The sequence below is a fragment of the Phalacrocorax aristotelis genome, chromosome 1, assembly GCF_949628215.1.
Source record: "Phalacrocorax aristotelis chromosome 1, bGulAri2.1, whole genome shotgun sequence".
NCBI lineage: Eukaryota > Metazoa > Chordata > Aves > Suliformes > Phalacrocoracidae > Phalacrocorax > Phalacrocorax aristotelis.
In genome coordinates, this window is record NC_134276.1 from 208,695,973 (window position 1) to 208,720,777 (window position 24,805).

Consider the following 24,805-nt stretch of genomic DNA (forward strand, 5'->3'; position numbering starts at 1 on the left):
CATAGCTCTTCCTAGCTGATCCCCACACCTCCAGCATCAGTCACACAGCTTTTCCTTCTTTCATCGGTTTCATTTGTAATTTTATTTCCTTGAGGTAGCACTGACAGGAAAGTACACATCCCATGCCATAGCTAGCAAAAGCCTATGAAATATATTTTGGAATATAATTTCATGTAAGTTAAGTCAAGCAACGTCTGAAAACATAATATGACCAATGTCAGCCTCTTTGTGGCAAGCTGTCTGGCAGAGGTGGGAATAACTGAATGACAGGCTATCACTCCTGTCAATAAAGCAAGCAGCAGGTAAATACTACAATATTATCCTGTATTTTTCAGCTGTATTTTTCAACAATTCTGTTGCTGAATCTTGTTCTTTCTCCTTGGAGTTTTCCAGTGTTTATTAAGCAAGGCATAATTGTAATTGTACTTCTGTTTTGCTACTGATCTTTATTTTTAACTTCGAAAGAAATCAGCAAAAGTAAAATACATTGTCATCCTGCTAGAATGCAATTTTCTGTTGCTACGGGCAACAAAGCTCTGTTTATCTAATGGGTTGTTTTGCTACAAAGGGGAAAAATATCCCCTGGGGATCAATACAGATTGTGCTCTGTACTGTCACATGTCTTTTAACTAAGAGAAGCAGAGATGCTTCCAGAGGGTTATGAACTTCACTTACCAGAAGGGGTTAATTTGTTCTCCATCCTTTTCTTCCCATCTTCCGTTTCCTCAAAATGAGCACATACATGTACTGCAGCACATTTTATCACAATGCTGAGTTGTCACAGAAGGTTTTACTGACTGGTACATTTTCCTATTATTCTGTTTCTCTAAGAAGGATCATAATGAGAACAGAGAATGGCACAATATTAATTCATTTGCATTATAACAATGGGAACAAGAACAGAAAGGCACATGGTCTTCCCATTGCTTTGACAATGTGATGGGTAGAAGGAGGCCAAAAATAGCCTGAAACGTCCCATGACAATCCGATAAGCAGAATGAGCCACAGGAAATAATGCATTACACTTCATACTGCTCTTGAAAGCCAGCAAGGGCAGTGTTGTGAAGAGGTGACATACCAACCATTTGCTCTTAGGCTATGGTTGTCTGTCTGGGTGTGACTTACAGCAGCTTAGCAACTTATCCCTTCACAGCTGTGCTGCCTTTCTGGCCTTTTGTACATGCTTTAAGCTCTCTCATCTTTGAAGCAGGATGTGTTTAGACTTTCTGACAGCTACATAAACTAACTTGTTTTGACCCACAACCAGAAGGAATTGGGAGCAAGCACTGAGTCAGCTGTGGCATGTCACCTGATGACGGGCAACAGCTTCAGTTGGCTCGGCTACCAGCAAAATCACAGCTAATATCAACAACTTGGTTTTATCTTTTACAATCACTGAAACAGCCGAAGAGGTGTATCAACAACAGGGCTTGCTGCCATTTTAGTTACCCAATAGGTAAATTTAGATCTTCAGAGTAACTTGCTTTTGTAGCTATAGCCTGTAGTCTGTAATTCCAGGAGGAGGTTCCCAGCTATGAAGCCTACATAGAGGGCAGGTGTGGAAAAGTATAGTGGAAATTCTTACCTGGCACATCTGAGGGTTCTTTCAAGCCAGGGGACTATAGCTTGGGCCACACTGACTCATACCTTAATGCAGCCGTGAAAGTCTGATGTCGTATTGGATGTATAGTCTATGTAACCAATTAAAATATGCTGTAACAGTCTATAGACGAATAAATCATTTTAATTTTAAAATTTGCTTTTTTTTAAGTACAGTAAAATATATTTGCAGTGTTGCTGTGCCTTCGATAAATTTTCTGGGAAGGACTCTCATTTTTTTACCACTACCACTTCTTTGCCCAGGATTCCCTGATGCCTGTTTTTCTGAAGACTCTTAAAACCGTCATCTGTTTATTTTTCGCAGTAGTCACATGATAGAATTCTCATTATTTTTGTTGTATTTATAATTGTTAATACTTCTTTACACAAAGTTAACGATTAACTAGCTAGTACAGAAAACAGAATGGACGAAATCAATATTAAATCAGAGGAGTAAAATAACCTGAGTGGCTCACAAAACCTGCAAAGGAAAGCAAACAAAAACCTCAGATGACGTGATGATGAATGCAGTGTAATAGCAGAAAATAGAAGAAATGGCTTACAGCTCTCTCCCACTACACCCCGATTTGCAGTATTAAAACGCGCTGACATTGCTCCTTGAAACTAGAGCTTTCTTCTGCTACAAAGGACAGTGTTCTCAGTGCTAGACTGAAATAGGTACTGAGTAGTGGTTATTTAGCTGAAAACCAAGCAGCTCCTCTAACGCCTTAAAAGGAATATTAATTTCTGTCCTGTGTGTGTCCTCAGACCGAACCAGCTCCTAAAATACCTCCAAGCAGTTCTAATTCTGTTCAAATTATACCTGACCTCACAAGGTGCTGGAAACTGGAAGCACACATAATCCAGGTCTGCACAATCCAAATCTCTCCTCTTTGTCTTACTTCTCATCCCAAGATCAGGGAATGCAAGGAGTACAACAACCAGAAGACTACAAGAATGCCACACCATCTTCATATTTTCTCAATATTCTAGGAATTCACAAACAACTTTATGTTTCCAGATGTATGTAGGAACAAAGTAGGCTGGAACATGTCACCAATTAAAAATGTCCTCCTTTTCTAGAACCAAAAATACAACAATTCACACGCACATTTCATTGACCCAACAACTCAAACACAAAAATACTCTGTCGTAGTGTAATTAAAGCCATTTAAAAATATTTAACAAGCTGAAGTGTAAGCAGTATGACTGTGTGAAAAAAAGGTTATTTTTTTAAAAGTTTATCAGACTTTCAGGGCAGAAGGCTGCACCTATGGAAGGAAAAGAGTTTTCAGCAAAATCAATATGCGCAGCCAGGCCCTTCCCATACAGTTATCACCTCTGACAAAATGTTGCATCACAGCTTTCAAGTTACTTTTTAGCAACTTAGTCCTTTTGTGGCTGTTGATAAAACAGGAAAGACCATAATTCTTTAGACTTTCAGGAGTCCCTGCTATAGGTAGGTACCTCTGCTTAAAATACAATGCAGTGAACGTGGATGTTCCAATAACAGAAGTGGTTTCCTGTCACAGCAAACTGCACTCGCTGATTTTCACCAAGACTGGATTGAGAACCAAGGCCTCTGAAAGGAAAGTGTGATTTTTTCTGTAAGACTTAACATTACATATGGGCCTTTACAGTGGTATAGACAGAAGACGTCCATAAATATTCCAGCAATACCAGGCCATGCTAGTCATTCTGGGCATCTGTTTTGCTTTTTTTGTCTCAGAAGTACCAAAATGAATGAGCAGCCTAAATCTGTTCACTTCCAGTGAGTCTCTGAATCGTGTGTAGTCAGGACACTGCTGCCGACTGCCAAGTGCAGCAGGTACAGAACGACGTGCTCCAAGGCTCATTGCCAATATAGGGAGTTGCTGGTTTTTCCTCTTATCCCTACCTCACAGCCCTTTCAACCCTACACACATTATATGGATGTAAGAACTTTTTGAAGGTCCTCACTGTAGAGCTTGATTCTTTCGTACATCACAGGTCTACTCTAAGACTTTTGCATAGAAGGAATTCAAAGCTATTTCACATTAAATATGAAACTTGTGATTTTTGCTTCACAAAAATCCCAGAAACTCACTGAGGTTTTGACAACTCAGCTGTGTAATGTCTGTTCCTTATGTTCCTGTGTGTGCTTCTTACACCTTTAGCACTGAGGATGACTCACCACCCGAACACAGCTGGAGTGAGAAAAATGGTTACAGCCAGGGGACAGAAATCAGGTTTCCACCCTGCCCAGCTGTAGGGCTTTTCTGTGCTCACATGGCACGCACAGCTACTTGGCAGGGTTTTTAACGTGGCATGTGGCTGTGCCACGCATAACGGATCGTGACACACTGTCACGTTAAAGCCCATGACCTGTGTAGCAATGTCTGTGTCAGGGACCTGAGTGCAGAGAACATCTCTGCACCCTCTGCCCCTGCCAGAGGTTGGTTTGCTAGTGTTGGAGGTCAGCTCTGATATGGTGCAGCCATGTAACCTTGCTGACTTGTTTAAGAGAGAGGTCTGTTTGCCCTTTGCTTGGCAGCTGCATTTAAGTTCAGGCCCTTGCCTTGTTTTTGCCTGAGCTATACTGCAATCATGTCTCGTCTGCAAGAAAAAAATAGGAAAATAAGAAAAAATATAATCGTAGGCAAAATCTTTTAAAATTACACACTGAACCATCTGTATTGGTTCAGGGACAGGGACCTGAAATTAGGACTGAGGTCCCACTGTGCTATAGTATTTGTCCAAGGTAGGAAATAACTTCTTAAAGAGGAGTAGTTTAAATCATCTTGAGTTTCTATCTATTGTTTCCTGCCCCACAATGACTTACCAGCTAGTGCTCAGAGGTCATGGAGTATGTTTGAGATAAAGTGACAACTTCTGGAAAATGACCCTAGATTATCAGGAACAGCTAAAAAAATACTAAAGAGAGAGAGTGAGAGAGTATTTATATACTCTTAATATATACAAATACATTTAACATTTCATTAAACATTTTTTTTAGAAAGGGAGAGTGACTTTGACTTTTCCTCTCTATCTTGGAAATATTAATGACATATCAGAGATCTTGCTATGAAGTCAGAGAAAGAGTTTATCAATTTAAATGATTTGAAGCATTTCTAGAAACAACATTGACTTAGAAGGTGAAAGCTGAATCTCTGTTCCAAATCTAAGCCAACAAAATATGACTTTTTCCCGCACAAAAATCAAAAGGAAGATTATGATGAGCAGTATATGCACATATAAGCTTTTCCAGATTAAAGATATGATACATGTATTCATTCTTGTTACTTTTTAACGTGAAAGTTAGCACTTGTATAACTGACTTTGTTATAACTATTTACCCCATCATGAACTTGATTCTGAGGATTAGTGTCTTTTTGCCAAGATGAAAGAGAGGACTTGTTCTCTACACAGACTATAGAAGAAAACTATGGAAACTAAATATCTGACTATCAGATGGTTACATATTGTTTTAGGTTAATCTAGAATCGCCACACTTAGAATTATTCTCACAGCTTATGTTTTAACATTCATATTCTATTTTTGTTGTTATTATTATTATTCAAAGCAATCAAATACAGCTCACAGTGAATAAAACCCAGTCACATCAATCTGAAAAATCAATGGTTTTAAATCTGTTCTGAAAGGCACCTCTGGCAGAGATAGACAGTTGCACTAGAACACATATTGTACATAAGCAAATAAAAATATTAGTAAAAAAATTAGTAAAGTCTGCCAAATAAATAATTCCAAAGTTAAGAAACATCACAATTAATTATCTTTGTGGCTTTAGGTCGATCCTTTAATGTATATACATTCTTTACGATCTGTAAGAAAAGGAAACCATAACTCTTCCAATACAATTCCTGCCTTATTCAGGGGACCAAATGAACAATAATAAGTTATTCTATATATTACTTTATGCTTGAACCGGTTATTCCTGTTGCCTTTAATTGTGTAGTTTTAACACACCTCAACAAGAGATTTTTTCATTTCTTTGGTGTTCTGGCCTCTGACTGCATAATAAATACGAAGTGATTCATTTCACCATCTTTTTCAGGGCACAAAAGAGCCAAAGTATAGACATCTTTTCTTTTTCTTCTTTTTTTTTTTTTTTTTTTTATTTTGTTTGGTTTTGTTTTGTTTTTCCCAATTCAGTTTGTTTACATATAGGTATGTGAGGAACAGACTATACCAGACTCCATCAGACTATGTGCATTTTCGTTCACAGGTCTACGTAGATGATCCCTGAGGTCCCTTCCAACCTGTGATTCTGTGATTCTGTGATTCTGTATGTGCCATGGCAACATCCCATCTCTGTATGATAGGGACATGCACCAATCCTATGCAATGCCCTTCAAATAAAACTCGGTATAGGTCCCAGGTGGGAACCGTGGGTGCTCAGAGTGTCAAAACCACAGGTCATGAATTACATTGTGGTAGCTAAGTCCTAGTCTTTCCAAAGAGATCTAAATCCTGCAAAGGCCGTGTCACAGCTCTTGGTGAGATGGCCAGGCTCAGTAAATCATGCGTGTAGAGGAAAGGAAGCCGGAGACCAGTTGAACAGATACACCTTAAGCAGCAAGTGGGAAATGGGAAAGAGAGTAGCTGAAGACCTGACCCAAAGATAGATGCATTGTTACATTGGTCAAGAAGCCATCACCTATTCCATTTTTCTGATTATAATGATTTGGCGAGCAGGCCTTGTTCAAGGGTCAAATAAGGCATCAGTGAAGCATAGAATAACTTCCCCTATTCCACTTCCTACCTGGGACAGCAGACTGCTTATTCTCCATCACTCACCAGTCAGCCACTTTTTTTCTCCCTGAAATGGATGAGGTTAGATTTTGTCTTCCCACAAGAGTATCTGCATTTGGGTACTTGAATTTGGACCACTTCCAGGCCTGAAGTTAGATAAGCCTCCTTAAAAATGGTAAATTTAAAGAGGCAGAGGGGGAAGAAGCACGGTAAAGGCAGCATCTTTCCATGATCCATGGGTTCTTTGAGAGATGATCAGAGGGGGGACAGATGATCTGCAGAATGTGCTGCTGTTTCTCATCCACAAGGCAGGGACTTCCACATGAAGTGGGAGAGTTTTTTGTTCATTTAAGCGAACTACGATCTTCATCTCTAATCACATCCTTGCATGCAGATCTTAGCGTTTCCACTCATTAATAATGACTCCAAGTAGCTGTGCCTCAGCACTTGCACACTGTGGATCACTGTGTACCTGTAGCATCCAGCCAGGGTTTGGAATAGATATCCTATCCTCCACCTTGGTTCTGAGCAAATGTAGCAACACCATTACGTTGATTTTCCCTACTTAGTCACCAAGCTTCTAGGATTCTTCCTACCTTTTGGTGTTTGATAGCAGGTTTTTTAAAAAGGAAGACTGTCAGGACATTCCTTCTTTGTAGCAGTAGCTTCCAAGGTATTTCTGAAAATTTTGGAATGGAGTATAGCCAACAGACTAACCCAATACTTTACATGCCATTTATTACTTTCAATTCACAGGGTCTTGGGTTTTTTAAAATTAAAAAATATTTTTTAAATTGCCATTTATGATGATCATGGCTTTCATATAAAAGAACTATCCTCAGCACAAAAGATACAACCTAATGCATGTTTTCGTATTCAGATTAATTTAAACTACCGACAGTTCTGTTCAATGATTTGCGTTTTGTTTGATGGCTGATAAGAGTAATACATATTTTGGAGTTATCCATAAAAATTACTGGATTTTTTCAGACACATTGTGGAGATTTATCAGGACGCCTCTCTACAAATATATTTTTTCTTTTATATATTTATATATTCATATGTAACTATATATAAACCTATATTAATATATTTATACTTATACAAATATAAGTCTGTGTACATTTAACGTTTTCCTTGAATAATCTTCTTCCAACTGTTATGTATATATATTGTCCATGGTATAGATTTCTTTTCCTTCGAGAAAGGAAATACGTGAAATTCCTTAGACCAAGTAGAATGAGGGGAAATCTGACGGCATCATTTTACTTCTGAAAAATTGTTAAGGTGATGATTATAGCATGAATGTAACTCCCTCCCCTTCCTCTTTCATAGGCTGCTACAGTGCTAATAACTCAAGAGCATATTCTTTCACATTAAGGTTACTAATTTGTTGAAAGTCCCTAAATTTAGGTAAAATATATAAGAGTACCGACTCCATTTTGCTTGCTTCACCTTTCCAACATCCAATTGCTTGGAGTGCTGTACTGAAAGGCAGACAATTCTTCTTTGCCCCGTACATTAAATTTTGAGTTCTGGTAGCTTTTGCAGTTTAAAGAGAGGGATAAAGTTTTGTATTGCAGAGCATTATAAAATTTTCAACCTATAGAAGATGAGAAAGAAGAAGATTTTTTTTGCCTCCTTTATTTGCCAAGCAATACGTGTTCCTACAGAGCTAGTGTATTCTTTCATTGACGGACAGGTGCTTTGAGCTTGCGTGGCCATTGCTACTTCCTAAGGCAATATTTGCTCAGGCATTCCATTTGTGACACTGTTTAATTTAACCAGTGACAGTTTTAAAAACACAAATTGTGAACTGTAGAGATTAAACCAGATTCCTTCTTTTTTTTTTTTTTTTAAATGAAAGATAATAACATCTTGTATACTCTTCACTATATAAAATTATTTCCAAATAGACTATGCAGAATTCTACAGACCTTCTTAAAAATAAGGTTGGTTTCATAAGCACTGGATTACCACTTTGCTTTCCTAAGATGCAGATGCTGATTCAAGGAGTAAATTGCACACCACAGGTGGCAGTGCATCAGTTTCATATTTCTGTCCTTCAGGGATTTTGGGTGAATGCCACCCAGTCCTGGAAATTTGTTACTCTTCCTTGTACCCATTTCTTCCAAAATCTCTTATACTGACACTTCTGTTAGGGACACTTCTTCACCTCAACCTATGAGGAGTGTGAATGAACCTTGTTTAGAAAACACTCTAACTCCAGTTTGGTGAACAGCACATAAAATAAATTTGATTTAACTGTTTTCCTTATCCTCCCTGAATGCTTCTTTTATGGTTATCATCTATCAGTGATGTGAATCTCTAGCAGGTTTCCTTCTTCTGATATATTTGAAAATTTTCATTATTAGTTTTCATGCCTTTAGCAAGTTTCTCCTTAAAATATATTTTTTTCTCCCTATTCTAGCTTATCTCAGTGTAGTTTTATATTTAACTTGACATTCTATCCTTTTCTGTGCTTATGTTTTACAAAGACACTCATTTTGGGAGGATGACTTCTTGTTTCTAATACTTATTTTCTTTGCCATTTAACCATGATAGATAGTTCTTTTGTGTGTGTGTGTTCCTCGCACATTTTGTTTCTTTAAGACTAGTGGTATGTTTTTAAATTTAAGCATATAATAAGACAATTTTAACCATTCTGCTTGGAAGTGTTTTATACTGTCAGCAGCTCTTTTTATTTTGTTCTAACCTTCTTCATCCTGTATGTATGGATTCCCCTTTAAAGGTGTACTCTCCACAAGGATGTCAGCTTTCACTGCTGTGTGGCTCCCACTATTCAAATATGAAATTGCTGATCATATTATTGCCACTTCTGTCCTGAACCAGGATGCTATTGATGTAAAAGTCAATTGATCCCTTGTGAATGCACTAACTACTCTGATAGTTATCAAAGGTGCTTCAAAGTGTAGCTTATACATCATGTTCCACATGTTCACTTTGATGATGGAACATTAACGGAATATTTACCCTACTCTTGTTTTTCTTCGTAATTTTTGCAATGTTTTTCATTGTTTTCAGAGCATAATCCTCCTTTTATAATTTGGTCCATGTATAACTCTGCTGTCACATTCTTGCTAATTCAATCAGGAATTTCAATCCATGACGATTATGTGACATAATGTGGCAGAGCTGGCTTACCTCACTCTGTTTGTTTTAACATAAACCTCCCTCCCTTTCACAAGTGCAATATCGTCTCTCATTCCTAAATAACTGCAATATAATAATGGACAGTATGATGATTATTTTTTTTCTATCAAGTTTCCAACAGCAGATTTAATATATACTTATGTCTTATAAATATATATTATTCAAAACTAGATATTTTAATCTTCCAGAATTTTGCAAAAGCATAATTTTATAGAAACTTTATATAAAAAGTAAATTAATATAAAAGTGTCAGTACATATTGTCTAAATCTATCTGCTTATTTTTATTTCCCCATTTAACTGAATTTTATATGTTTAGCTTTTACTTTCCCTCTTGCCAAAATTTTTTTTACTGCTGCTTTATCCTTTTTTCTAAGAAAACTCTTAAGGCATGAATGATCTTAAACTATTTTTCTTTTTTTTTCCCCTTTTTTTTTCTTTTTTTTTAATTTATTGATGTCCAGTTCTAAAACTTCTTAAAAAAATTAAGCACCAAACAACATATTTTTCTTCAGATGCCATATTTTCTGAAGAGCTTCCACGTCTTTTTTAACCTAATCCATTTCCCTTTATGTGGGTGGATTCTGTCTTTCTGCCTGCCTGTCTGTATATCCCTGTGCTTAGACCAGATACATTTCAGAGAACACTGTCCAAGAAGTTCTGATCCAAAGCCTCCAGCCAAAAGTCTGCCTCTACCATCAGACCCTCTCTCCCACTGCTATGTGCCCTGTTGGCATCCACTGACCACTGGCTCCTCTACGGCGCACTCTAAGAGGCTGCTTCACTGTCTTATGGCTGCTTTGCATTCTGTGGACTCTAGAATCAGAATCCACCCGGGTATGTTTTGTAACTTATATACCAGCTCTCCATCCTGTCTTTACTTAATCCTCTCAAACACAGATCTGCTAGAGGCAGCAGGACATAGCTATAGCTTGTTCTTTGGCACCTTTATTTCACATTTCTCCCTCTCCATGTGAATGCCTGCTGGGGCCTTGTGTATCTTCCCACAATTCGCACTCACATTTTAAGCACTGCGAAACATACCTGCGTGTACACATACGGGTTAGTTGTGAAAGTAAAGAGTAAATAGTACTTAACTTGAAGTCACCCAAGTATTCCAGCTGTTCCTGGAGTTTGTCAGCTGCAAGTACCATTTTTCATGCCCTAGCAACAGATTGTAAACAACTGTAAGACAATAAACTGTTTCACTGGGGAGGTGAGATGGCTGCAGACCAGTTGTCAGAGGTAAAAGATTTTGGAGCAGGCTATGCAAGAATCAGACCAGAGGACCTTGAACCTTGGTAAGAGGAGGTGAAAAGTGGCAGACCAAGTCTCCCATTTTCAGCTGGTAGGGTAAGGGTAGACTTGTACCCTGTTTACTGAGCCTAGATTTGTGATATATTGCATTTTAAATGTGTCTGTATAAAGTTCTAGTTCTGAACACTTCAGTCCTGCGTCTTCCTCTACTTCCAGTCCAAGCCGGAAACACATCCCTTTGTGTTTAGTTGCTCATAAGTTTCAGCTATTCCTGGCAGATACAAATACGAGTTTTCATGCAGCTTCTTTAGGTCTTTAAGTGTGTGTAAGACAAAAAGTTATTTCAAAACTGTGCAATCTGATTCTTATTCAGGTTTGTTACATTTTAGGTATAAAAATAGAGCGTAAAGGGGCCATATAACAGATGGCTTTTGGAATTCTCAGTTTCTGGACTTACTGTTACCCAGGTGTTGGAGTATTTGCATCTCTTAGTGAAGCTATTTGGGGTGCCCAGTTAATGCACCAATGACAGCAGCCAGGACAGTTCAACCAAGTGTTAGATACTTCTACTTATTTAGACAAGTTATAATTTCTTAGGCTTAGTTTGTACTGGAGGGAATAGTACGTAGATTCTGGTTGTCAGAATCAGGACCAGAATGAATGGGTTCCCCACTACTTTAGTTTTTGTGAAGTGTTTACCTTTATGCAAACCACATATATATTCCACACCACTATTTGCTAAAGAGGTGGATTTTGTGTGTACATTGCACATGTTTGTGTGACTGCAAAGCCTCGGATATGTACCTAACTCATAAACGGAGAACAACACAGGTAAATAATTGAAATAATTTTGGAAAACAAATAGCTTTCAAATAAATTTTAGAGTTTTTTAAAAATAAATTATTTTTGATGCAATTGAATATATAAAATGGCTGTGGATGCTTTTTGCAACAGCAAATCCAACTTACACATCTGCTGTCCATCCTGTTTTTTTTGCTGGTCCTACTGTTCTTTGCCTTTCCTGTGCCTCCTGCCCAGTTGTATCAGTTGTTGAATTCCCTGCTCTGGTCTCCCTTACAAACCCCACAAACCCTTTTTCAGATACAGCTGAGAGGGGACATAGGAGAATTAATAAGGGCCCAGGAATATTGTAGTTGGAAGGCAAAAATTGCTCAAGCTAAGAAGATGGTTCTGGAATGAAATAGGGACAAAATTCAATTCCTAATTAAAATAGCACATTTGATAAATTATGCCACTCATTTGCCCCTCTTTCTGATGTGTGTACATGGTGCAAGTGTGTTATGCATTACAGCTGTTCTGGTCTGCAATGTCAGGTAGCAAAAGTGACACTCAGTTCTTTTCAAGAAGTAGGACATCTGGTGCTTACTTGCCGAGCAACATAATTGCACCTTCATCAGTTGTCTCAGGTATATCCAAAGAATTAAGCTGTGCTTCAGAAATGAGACTCTGAATAACTTATACAGTAAACAACTCCTCTCTGAATGTGTTTGTCCACATTCCTTTTCTCTATACTTCTATAGATATTTAAACATCTGTTGGGTTTTTTTAACCCTGAAATCTAGTTAAATACCAAATGTATGCGTGCAACCTATTGGCATGCGATATCATTTAACAGAGATGACGACTTAGGCGTATGAGCTAGCTTTCAGAATCCACAATGAGATTTTCCAATCCTGTTCACAGTTTGTGTTTGTGCATGGCTGGACACAGTGCTGTGCAAATCTAATCAATGGCTGATATTTCTCTGTAAAGAATACTAACCATGCCAAGTGTGCTAAAAGATCAGTTTCAACTTCTTTGGTTAAATCCCTGATCTGAAGAGTCCCTCTCTGCTAAGAAGGAAGTCTGTAGATTGTTTCTGTGAAGTGCCTAGTATGGTGTTTGCATCTAAATGACATTTTTAAATAAAATAACTAAAAAAAAAATTATTCACTGGAGAAATAAGGGAAACTCAAGAGACTGCTGATGCAAGAAAAGCCTCATGGAGATAATAAGAGGCTTGAGAATGCAGTCGTAGCAGAGAGAGAAGATTCTAAGCAGAAAGCTCCTAATGTAAAATCCTCATTTTCTGGGAACAGAATGCAGACTTTCACTCTGAAAACCCAAATTATAGACTAGTTTTGCAGATAGCTTTAAAATGTTTTAAACTGATGATATAAACAGAAATTGCAGGAGTATGAAAATGTCAGGGTACTAATAGAAATAGCAGAAGATGTCTACAGGAAAGGTTATTGTACCATGTGTAGTAATTATCAGTTAATTCAGCAGTTCTCTCAGAGTTCATACATATAATTACAGATTTTGATGGTACCTTCATTAGACCTGGATAAGCAACCTCTAACTCTAAAAGCTTCAGTTCATACTATCTGAAGCAGATTCATATCATCTTTGTTGTAAGCACAACCCATATATATGGCTTATACAGTAGGACTATGTATCGTAGAATCATACAATCATAGAATGGTTTGGGTTGGAAGGGACCTTCAAAAGATCATCTAATTCCAACCCTGCAGGAAGGTCTTTCACTAGATCAAGTTGCTCAAAGCCCTGTCTAACCTGACCTTAAACACTTCCAGTCATGGAGCATCCACGACCTTTCTGTGTAACCGGTTCCAGGGTCTCACCACACAAAATAATTTCTTCCTTATATCCAATCTAAATCTACCCTCTTTTAGTATCACTACAGGCCCTGGTAAAAAGTCTTTATCCATCTTTCTTATGAGCCCTCCTTATGAATTGAAAGACCACAGTAAGGTCTCCCAGGAGCCTTCTCTTCTGCAGGTTGAACAACCACAATTCTCCCAGCCTTTCTTCATAGGAGAGGTTTCCAGCCCTCAGTTCTATGGTAATTTCTATGGCCCTCCTCTGACCCCACTCTAACAGGTCCATGTCTTCTTTGTACCGGGGACACCAGAGGCTGGATGCAGAACTGCAGGTGTGTTCTCACCAGAGTGGGGTAGAAGGGGAAGATCACCTCCCTCGACCTGCTGGCCACGCTTCTTGTGATGCAGCCCAGGATTTGGTTGGCTTTCTGGGCTGCAAGCGCACGTTGCTGGCTTATGTCTAATTTGTCATCCACCAATATCCCCAAGTCCGCCTCTTCAGGGCTGCTCTCAATCTATTCAACACCCAGTCTGTACTGATACTGGGGCTTGCCCCAACCCATATACGGGACCTTGCACTTGGCCTTGTTGGGCTTCATGAGGTTCACATGGGCCCACCCCTCCAACCTGTCAAGGTGCCTCTGTATGGCATCCCTTCCCTCTGGCAAATCAGCTGCAGCACTCAGTTTGGTGTCACACAGATGCTGAAGGTGCACTCAATCCTACTGTCTGACATTAATAAAAAAAGCGCCAATCCCAATCCCCTGAGGGAGACTACTTGTTACTGGTCTCCATTTGGACAATGAGCCACCCTTTGGATGTGGCCATCCAGCCAGTTCCTTCCTCAAACAGTCCATCCATCAAACCCATATCTCTCCAATTTAGCAGTAATGATGTTGTGTGAGACCTTTCAAAGGCCTTGCAGAAGTCAAGATATATCACATCAGTTGCTCTTCCCTAATCCACCACAGTCAATTAATTGTAGAAGTCCACCAGGTTACTCAGGAAATTATGGACTTTATGAAGTCCATAAAGATTTTAATCTTAATTTCAGATAATAAAATTGTACAATGCAGAAATAATCCTGTTCTGGGGGAAAAGAACATGAAGAAAAGCAGGACAGGGTTAAGGCTGAATCAGAGATGCATGGGAAGAACTTTCTTTCCGAGCCCTCACATTGAAATTGATTAGCCTTCAGCATACCACATGGGCATCAGCTAATCTGATCATCATGTTTCCAGTGCATCTGTTTGGTGAACTTCACTTAACTGCATTACATGTTAGACAGCAGTCATTCCCAACACAGAGTAATGGTCTTCTTTAATGATGTAATTCTGTCTTCATGTTATTCTTGGGCAAAGCCATCAGGTGTTTGAGGCCCAGGAAGCTCTGACAATTAGAGTATCTGCAGAGCTTGCTTTCAAGTTTTGTAGTAAATATGTATGCCAGGGCTACTGGCAGTATTGGCTTTTCATCATTATGACTCAGGCCTACTAGGAGGTGAGCTTTTTTCTATTCCGGACATCTTCTGAACTCAAAAGAACTAGCAGTGGAGCTAACAAGTCATGAGTACCTCTCCAATTAAATCTCATAGAGGGGTGGGAAAGTGATAAATGGCTAAGGTGGATTGTGTGGATCTCTGAGTAGCTGTCATTGCTGTTACTAACATATGTGAAATATTTCCTTCTAACTCCATCTTTCTGAAGGTTGGAACTTCATTCAGTGAACAAGTAAATCTGCATGAACTTTTTTTTTTCCCCCGCTACCCAGTTCCATAGTGAGGTAAGAAAGTGGGGAAACAAGTTAATAAACATGCAAAAAACAGACAGGAGAGAAACCTTCCTCAGTTTTTAATCTGGATATTAAGAGGCACCAAAGGATATGTCGTTTTAACCTAGCACTTTCTCTTAAAGATAAATGTCCCTGTTGAGGTATGACATCTCTCTCTGAGGACCAAGTAATATGTTTTACAATTGACTGGCACACAAAATCTGATGCCAGAGAAAGACATAAGTAGCTCTACTTTGTGTTCAACACATAATAAATGTGGTGCAACTAATTGAACTGTGATATTCACAGAATCACAAAATCACAGACCAGCCCAGGTTGGAGGGGGCCTGGAAAGGCCATCTGCTCCAACCTTTCATGGGAAAGGGAGCTTAGATGAGGTTATGTTATTTGTTTGTGGTAGAAAGTCCAAAGAATTCCGGGTAGAGTGGAAAGCAAAGCACTCCTCATAGTGGTGAAGATGTTCAGTCTCTGTTAGATCCTGCCTCTGATTTAAAATTGGTTTCCTTTTGAACAGAAATCTGATCCTAGGAGTAGTATAAATCAAAGTATGGAGAGATTGCTTAGCCTGGAGATCTGTGTGGTAGCTATCTGGACCTGTCATTAATGAGGAGGCTGGAAATTAGGTGCTGCTTTGCACAATATTGTGGAATAGCTTGAAGGCTTTGCCACAAAGACCTAGCTCTGGCCTGAAATATGTTCATGGAAATGTTTCTTCTTTTGCCATAATCCCTACATTATGCATCTTACAGTAAAGTCTCATATCTGTCACACAAAGCACATGAAAATAAGATGTTTGTTTCTGTTCCTGAAGCACTTGTGTGGTACACCAGAAAAAACAGCAAGAGCAGTGAACATACGAGAGGTAAACCTCTTCTTAGGACTACAATCAGTACAAATACCTCATCTCGTATGTCCCCAAACTTGTCATGCTAAGACATGACCAACTCTTGCTGAAAGAATCAAAATAGTTTGTCTTCAAAGAAAGCAAAGTTAAAAGCAACTTCTTTAAGTCTGTTACAAAGTACCTGCTGATTTCAAATTCAGCAGTTTAGTTTTACTTATCGAAGGTAAAAGTCTTGTATGCATTAAAGGAAGACACACCATCTGTGCTGCATAAATCACTGCCTTGGCTATGTCCTTGGTTAATAAGACCTTGGTCTATTTGCCTGTCTAGACCTTGTGTAGGGATAACAGCCTTTGCTGTGCTGACAGGAAGGTTCAGTTTCAGGTAAGAAGAGATCTCCCACAACAAGGCTTTTGTTTATGGTTACAAAAATTGATTAACCGCTTCACTTCATAAACTTTTGTATCTTTGTACACTTTATGTAGGAGATGGACTGCATGTGGGACCAGAAAGAGATCATATAGTCTGTTTTCAGCTCTCCCACATTTGAAAGTCTTTTATAGCCTTATGTCTAGTGAGAGGAAAGAAAACCCACTTCCCCTATAGCCCAAATAGGATAAGGGCTAAATACGATTCCTCTGTGGCCTTTGAAAGTGTAGCCTGCATGCATTTCAGGTCCCACCAGGCTAATAGATATATTTTTTTGAGAGCTTTGTGCAGTTGCAGTGATGATGGCCCTCTGTGCAGACTGCTTTGCAATTGAGAGCTCTGTGGAACATATGGCATCTGCTGACCAAATGGTGCCATTTGCTTAATTTTAATTCTGTGAAACCAGCTTTCCAAGAGGGAAAATTCAAACTACAGAAGTTACTAACAAACCCTTTTTTTTCCTACCTCCTTCTCCTGCATTGTACAATATCAAACACACTGAAATGCAAGCAGGCATTGTGAATGAGAAATGGTTCCCCACCAGTCACCCTACACCCAACCCTCTCCCACCAATGCATCCTCTAATCTGGCGCTCTTTCCTCTTGCCATATAGCTTTTGCAATGTTCCCCACAAGACTTCACAACCCATGTGTTGTCTAATCCCCTGGATCAGGGCAGAGCTGCATTTGAACACACTGAAAACAGCCGGTGGTGAGAGTCATGTCTACCGGGGCATGCTCCCCGGCACAGGCTGCAGAAGTGGCAACCCTCTTGGCAGCTTCAGCCCCACTGACAGATACAGGAGAGGACGGGGAGGGCTTTAGCTCGTGCTGACTCTATGCTCACCACAAAAGACACAGCAGTTGAGCATATTAACCAGCCAGGAAGCACTGAGGAAGCCCCAGAAAGGCCATCCTTACAACTGTTTCTCCTACTCTGCTGTTTCCTAATTTGTGCATTTTAAGTGCTTTGAAAAGGATAGATGAGGTAGAAAACATCTAGGTTTGTTTGTTTTGTTTTGTTGTTTTGTGTTTTTTTTTGTTGTTGTTGTTTTTTTTTTTTTTTTAAGCTAAAAAAGGCTTTTCTGCCCTTCTGGATCATATTCTCTATGAAATGAAAAAATTCCCCACAAATCATAATCTACCCAGGCACAGGAACTATGGTAACAAATCACAATTCAAGGTCTTTGCTAAAAGCTTCTGTGGGTAAGCAGTTCTCTAATCATTACAGACACTAACCCCACACCAATATAAGTAACTCCCAGCCAAATATTAATCTGTCAGCTCACAGTTCTCTGTGCCAGGTGAAACATTTAATGAAATTCACAAAACAATGCCGCGAAAGTGTGGAAAGCAGTCAAAAAGCCAGAGCACAGAACAGTAATGATAATGTTCTAGGCTGGAACATTCATAATTTCAAGAGAATATTTTATATTCTGGCAGTTAAATGAACTTTTACTCTATTCACAGTCTTAAAAGGTCAGTGCACATTAAAAAATGTTATATTTTTTAGATTGTAAGAAAAAACATCTTTGCTCTTTTTCAAGATGATTAAAAGGTAGGACGATAGAAAGGCAGGCATTCTTTGGAAGTTATACTTCAGGTTTATGAATAATTTTTTTCACAGAAATGTGGTATAAAAGTGAGTGAGCACCTAATTCCCCTGATTTCCAAGCAAATCTAAATAATGATTTCTTACTAAAATTAGTCTCTGATGAAACATGACCTCTGAAAAAATGAGAGCACATCACTCAATGATTTCTGCTTTGAAAAAAAAAGAAAAATAACAAACCCTCCGTCTAAAGACATTTCCCAATATATATTTTCTTGCTGAGTGCTGTCAACTTCATCCTCCCCACTGGCTTTATTTGCTAGCTCTCTAAGACAAAACTGCTCAGAAGTAGTTACCATATTTTCAGGTATATCGATAGGTTTGATGTTTTGGAGTATTTACTTTGAGACAAAAATTAGCTTGAAATGGTTTTTCTGATTACCTCAAAGCATCGTGGTAGAATTAATCTGACGAATCATCTCATCCTAATGAACACATCTAAAAAGGACCCGACAGATTGCAATCTAAAAATTTCTAATTTTCTCCAATTACAAGGAGGAAAAATAAAGGAAAGAACCCCACCCAAACAAACAAAAAACGCGCCTTTCCTCCTTCCCCCTGAAAGAAATAACAAACCAAAGAAGCCTGAACGACCACAGGCTCTTGTGCTTTACATATTAATATGGACTGTACCTGGGACTCAGCCTGACAGGACCATGAATGGACATCACTGTAAAGAAGCTTTATATTCCTTGATAGGCTTACTAACCTCTGATTTTTCACTTTGACCCTCTTCCAGAAGTTTCCACCCTATAGCAGGAATGACTGAGCAGGATGTATCAGCCTCTGCTACCGTAGACGGAAGCTGCCCGGAGAAGATGTTGATTAGTACAAACATGCCCTTAAGCACTGCTTTTGGAGCACAAGCTGGGGTCTCTGCATGGCATCGAACCGTGTTGATTTGACTTGCCCACTCACCTGGCACTATTCTGTGCATCGCTGCAGGAAGGCACTGCATTGTGTTGGGGGGAGCTTTGGCCACAGGCCTTTTTTGCTTCTGTAAACAACAGAGTAAGGGATGCTAAAATGTGTTTTCATCCCTCTAGTGGCTGTTGTGAAATTAAACAAAATTTGAACATAAAAAGCACTATCAAATAGTCATTATTTTTAATGATTGAAAAATAATAATGTAGTAACACATTCAAGCAGAAGGAAATGCAGTAAACACCAATGATCTGAATGCCTGAGTTAAAGCTACAGGTGGAACATTTCCATTACTTTTATTTTGACAAGGTCCACAGTTCATTCTTCAAAATTTTGATAATTATTGGCACCTTTTAATATATCTAGCAAATTAAAATGCAGAAAAAGCTCATGGTGCATTAATCATGCCCATTGGTCTGCCAATTTTGGCTCTTCTTATTGGGAAAAGAAGACAGTGAGCTGTTGCGGCTTATGATGGTCATGATGATGATGATTATTGACATTATGTGCCTTCACAAGCATGTTTGAAATCCCTGTTGAGGGCACTGGGTGAGCGTGATTCATCAGAGTGAGAAAGAACATCATGGGCTATATGTGTGATTTCATTGGAAATGCTGAATTTCAGACTGACAAGAGATATTCTGAGAGTTATTAATTTATATACAAACACGCCCACATTAAATGTAATCCTAGACTGTATTTCTTCAAATGTGGCTTTTCAAGGATGTGCAAAAACACTCCCAAAGGCATGAAATTCTGCAGCTGAATTAACTGACATTGCAATTAAAAAGATGTTTTGTTTCAATGTTGTTTTCTGGGTGTTGCAATTAGGGAAGTCTACGGAGACAAGTTACTCACAATGGCTCTTTAGCCCACAGATGTTCTGAAACAGGCTCTATGACTCAGCAAACTGTTCACGGATCCAGGCTTCTTGTCCTGCAATTAAATCTGCTTTTTCTAGATACGGATAAGAATCTCAGGAAATTTAGGAATTGGGCAGCTAAGGCCAGCTGTGTTCCAATTATGTTCAACTGTGCTCAGTCCCGCAACTCTCACTGCAGCAAATTATGAGCACATGAGCGCAAAGGCTTTACAACATACTTCCTGGTTCAACATTACATGAGAGTCATATCTCAAAGGGGCAAAGCTGCTTTGGGAAATGGGATTACAGTGATCGATTCAGTTGATATTTGGTAAATTTGTTCAGAAATGTGTGCATCACTGAAAAATGTTGATTAAATCATAGGGACTAGTAGCTTTACTTGACATTGCTAGTGCTGCCATTTTTCTGTTTAAAGTGCTAGTCAGATAACTTATTTCCTAAAAAAAAAGAATAAATTTTTTAAAAAATAACTCATTACTAGTGGAGAAAGTAAATATCACCCAAAGGCAAGGCCTGTCAATCATGGCTTCATTTACGATAAATGCTCATGTTAACTGGACATGAATTCTCCTTTAAAAGCTGTAATTTGGTGAACTGAAGAGGATTCCAGGGCTGACAGGAATTGCAGACATCCTGCTGGGTTACAGATGTAGAAAAGCTCACTTTCAGTGCCTCTTATCTGGACAGTGCAGCTTTCAGAAGCATTTCTGCCTTCTGGACCCAGAGACATAAAGTTGCATAAATAACTCCAGCTTCACTGCTCCAAGGTAGACTAAGGGGATTAACAGACTTTTTAAAAGTGAAACTGACTGGCTGATTTTTTGGGGAAAAGAAAATGGATTCTTCCCTCAAATTAAAAGAAAATAAAAGAAGAGAAACTCTGTAACTGTGTTAGTTACATTAATTCAAGCACTTCTTCAAATATGACTGTTACCTCTACTATTCAGGCACCTCAGTGTAGGGCAGTTATTTTTCTCTCTTGCCTGCATAAGAAGATCTGGTTTATGTTACAGAAAGGTTGTGTAGTCCCTAAAAGCCTATTTTGAGATATACAAGCCAGGAATTTCACAGCAGTCTAGCACTCTCCTGCCTTGTTGTCCCAGCAGACTCTGAGACCACAGTAGTTTGTACAAGGGGACAATAATCTCATTGACAACAAAAGATCATGAGCAAAGAAAAGCAAGTGTCTGGTCCAAGCAATTTGGCTTGTCCCTCATCAGGCAGCAGGGCACAATTCAAAGCTTTAACCAGATTGTTGTTTCTCAGTGAATTTCTATCAATTAGAATCTGCTGGGTTTAAATGACCATGTTCTACTCTCAAAATACATTCATGCAGCAGATGCTGCTTTCCCAAATCTACCTGCCATTAACAAACTAAATTTATTCATTACCCTGTGCCTCAGTTTCCCCCTTGGCAACTGTATAGTAATATCCCTCTGTCCTGATCTGAGATCTGCTCATAAAATGCACGGTAAAGGGCATCTGTAAATAACAATGTGCACCTAGTGATCTGCACATAATCATATTGTCCTGTGAAAATAAATTATGAGAAATAACACAGATTATTTCAGCCAAATATGGTTCTTAATTATATTTATACTTTGACCATTTCATGCACATACAAAATACATCAAACTCATAATGAAAAGAAGCAGACAATTCCCCCCAAATATACAAAGAAGCATTTTAAATAACATTGTCTGTGTACAAGCACATTTGTGCGTATCCTTCCATAATACATTGTCCCTCTTTCTCTTCTTCCACAGATGTCATAGCACATTTTGAACAAGACCCTGTAGTTCTGAATTTTCACAGGTATTTCAACCATGAAAATTGTAAGGTGTGAGCTAGAAATTTAATTTAAAAGGTAAATAAAAATTTAATGCACTTTTCCACATGTAACCATTTAAGGGATGGGGTACTAAAAATACACGCTGTAGTATTAAATCAGGAATCCTGATTTGCATGTCACATGATTTCCACCTGAAATCTCAGAGTGAGACACAAAGTTATATTTATTCCATCAGGCTGAGTTGTTGTTATTCCTTTCTAATAGTCCAATAATGGTACATTTGGCACTAGATGCTTGCAAATGGATCAGAAAAAGTAAAATATAACCCCCACTGCTGTGGAAAAGAAGTGGACTCCATAATTCATCAGAAAAGGATTTCTGTGCTGTTTTAACAATTTTTCCATCAAGGATGCCAGCAAGGATTGTGTAGGGGATTAAGTATAAATCAGGGATACTTGTTCTGTGTATGTTCTCTCTGCCACAGCCTTTAAGCACTAGCATTTTCCATATAACTGTGAACAAACAGAGGATCCTAACTGCAACTAAGTTCCATTAAACTGTCACAGAAAAGTGAATTAACCCAGCCTCCTCTATCAGATCAAAGTTTGCAACTGCGTGAATTCATGCAAGGTTGTGCACAGTGTCTGGTCCCATCTCTCAGACAGGCATTCTGGCTAAATGAAGTGCAAACCCTCAGATAAATTGATTTCCTAACACAAGTGGCTGATGGAAAGGTTTATCTGCTGTTATATTGACACAAGGTGAAACCCTGTTTCCTTGGTAGTCCAGTTGCTGACAGTGTGCCCACGGGCTCCTTTCAAACACTGGGACGGTCTCTGTTCCCAGAAGAGCGCAGCAAAGCTTGCTGGTCCTGCCAGCAGCTGCGAGAGCCTCTCACACACACTGGGTTAGCATTGGTTGCTGCATTTGTTAGCACAGCAAACCTAACAAATCTCTGTTACCCAGGCTGTTAATTCCCCCAAGCCTAAATTCTGTTTCCTAATTAGACGTTGAGGCTCAACATGAACCTCTTTGTGGCTGGTGAATCCCTTGTGTATTTTCTTGGTGGCATCAAAATCTGTATCAGCTTGGCTATTTCCGCTATTGGCATTGTGTTCTCATTTGAGGAGTTAACTCATTTATGACTTATTTGTGTTTATAACTTCCCTAGTTTTTTAAATTTCCAATTTAAAAATATCCAATGCATATTGTAATATCAGATTTCTCAAGTAGTGAAAAGCTAGTTTTTCTGGTTTTTCTGCATCTGGTTTCTTGTGCTTGAAGTAAGATACTTTTTTTTCTTTTTAAGTAAATCTTGAAAGACCTAGATGGTAACTTACTTAGTCCTTTGATCTCCTCTCCTGGTATCACTCACAAGAGCAGCAAAGCAACCTTTTTGACCAGAGATCACATATCAGGAAAAGTTTTACCTGGAGCAGACTCTGAAACTGTAGAAACACAGCTGCATAATGCTGTTCTTGTTTTTAATCTACATCCTAAATTTTAATGACTCCATTTTAGTCCAAAAGCACATTAACAACATAAAGCATTACTTACTTTAAATGCTGTCTTTCCAGAATAACTGACTTCCAACACTGCCTTCTAAATCTGTGGATTTAGCACATGGAGACTCGAGGTGTGTGCTGAAAACAAAGCAGCTGTGGGTCTGGGTAATACTTCTTTGCTACACACATTTCTTCAGAAAAAATAGATACTATTGGATTTTGCTTTGTTTTGCCACAAGAGGGCACTCCCTTAATGCGTACCTTACGAAGGCAATGTCCGTTACTAGAGAGAAGGTAGACTCGTTTTCTATCTAAACCATTATTCCAACTTTTTATGTAGCTAAGTTGAAGAATTCCATTCTGTTGTGTTCTCAGCATGCATTTGACTTACATCAAGTTACTAGGTAATATTTTTTAGCTGTGAGAGCACATTGCGCTTCATAAATGATAGATAAGACAAAAATTGTGGGAAGTAAATAGGATTTTCCCTTCATTATCTTTAGAAATAGCAGTACACCGCGTTAACACATCTCATTGTTCTCAGTGATAAACTCAGACAGGTCACAATCAAAAGGAAAGATCTTAAGATGTGCCACTTTCAGAAGCATGAGAAATTTGTGAAACGAAGAAAAGATATGTTTTATGGTTTTCATTCACTTGTGAATGCTTAGCTATTTGAATTTGCTTAAATATGCCATCATATGCAACAATATACAGCACAATCATGGTCCACACAGGAAACTGATTCAAGCACTCAAAGTCTGAAGATTGTCACGTCCTCCCTAATGCAAAGCTCTGATTGCGTTGACCTACTTAGAATCAGATAGTTAAGAAGATTTTGTTTAAAATGCTTCTAAACAGTCATCATAAATGTACAGTATAACTTACCATAGCATTTTTGTTTTCAGTCCTGATATTTTATATATATAAACCTGTGTCATTTACCAAAACCAAGACTGATTTCTCCCTCTTACTAAAGTCCAAATAAGATTTCGCCCAGAAACAACAGATGGATTTTTTTCCATCAAGAGTCAGCTATATTCCTGGGCAACCGGTAATGCTCTGGCCTGATCCTGGCCTTCTTTTCCTGAGGGTTGGCGTATTTCCACTTGGATGGAGACATTTTCAGCTTTTTTCTCTTCTTATCTGTACACCACACTTTTTCACAATATTCCTCCACCCTCTGGAAGTTGCTGTAACCTATAAGTTGAAGAAATTCCTTGTACCATGGCTTTGATGCCTGAGGTATACTGCTTTGCATTGGGCATGGCATTTTGTGAGGTACCTCCTCATCATAGTCTTTATTGAACATTTCATCTACACGTTCTTCCTCGACTATTTCCAGGGTGATTTTCCTGACAGTGTGAACAATGCTGTGTTCCACCGTCTGACAGAAATAGGTCCCTGCATCCAGCCGATGCAGCTTCAGGAATAAGAGGCCAAGGTCCATTTTGATTATTCTATCATCTGTCTTCACCTAAAAACCAAATTGATGCAGTTATAGAGCACAAGCCTTTCCTATTGCAGTAAATCAGTGCAATAACTAATGAAATGTACTTTCATGAATATAAGATTACATTTTGAGAAGAAGATTAGGGATCCATGATCCTTTAATTCACAG

The 24,805-nt window shown here is 38.7% G+C and overlaps 1 protein-coding gene across 1 annotated transcript in view; it reads right to left on the reverse strand.

The window, feature by feature from the left end:
• Positions 1–21,449: 21,449 nt before the first annotated feature.
• SEMA3E (semaphorin 3E) overlaps positions 21,450–24,805 on the reverse strand; it is a 145,610-nt gene continuing 142,254 nt past the window's right edge. The window contains exon 17 of the mRNA XM_075081515.1: positions 21,450–24,661. Coding sequence (XP_074937616.1) covers positions 24,209–24,661 — 453 coding nt within the window. The 3' untranslated portion in view covers positions 21,450–24,208. The remainder of the gene's footprint in view (positions 24,662–24,805) is intronic.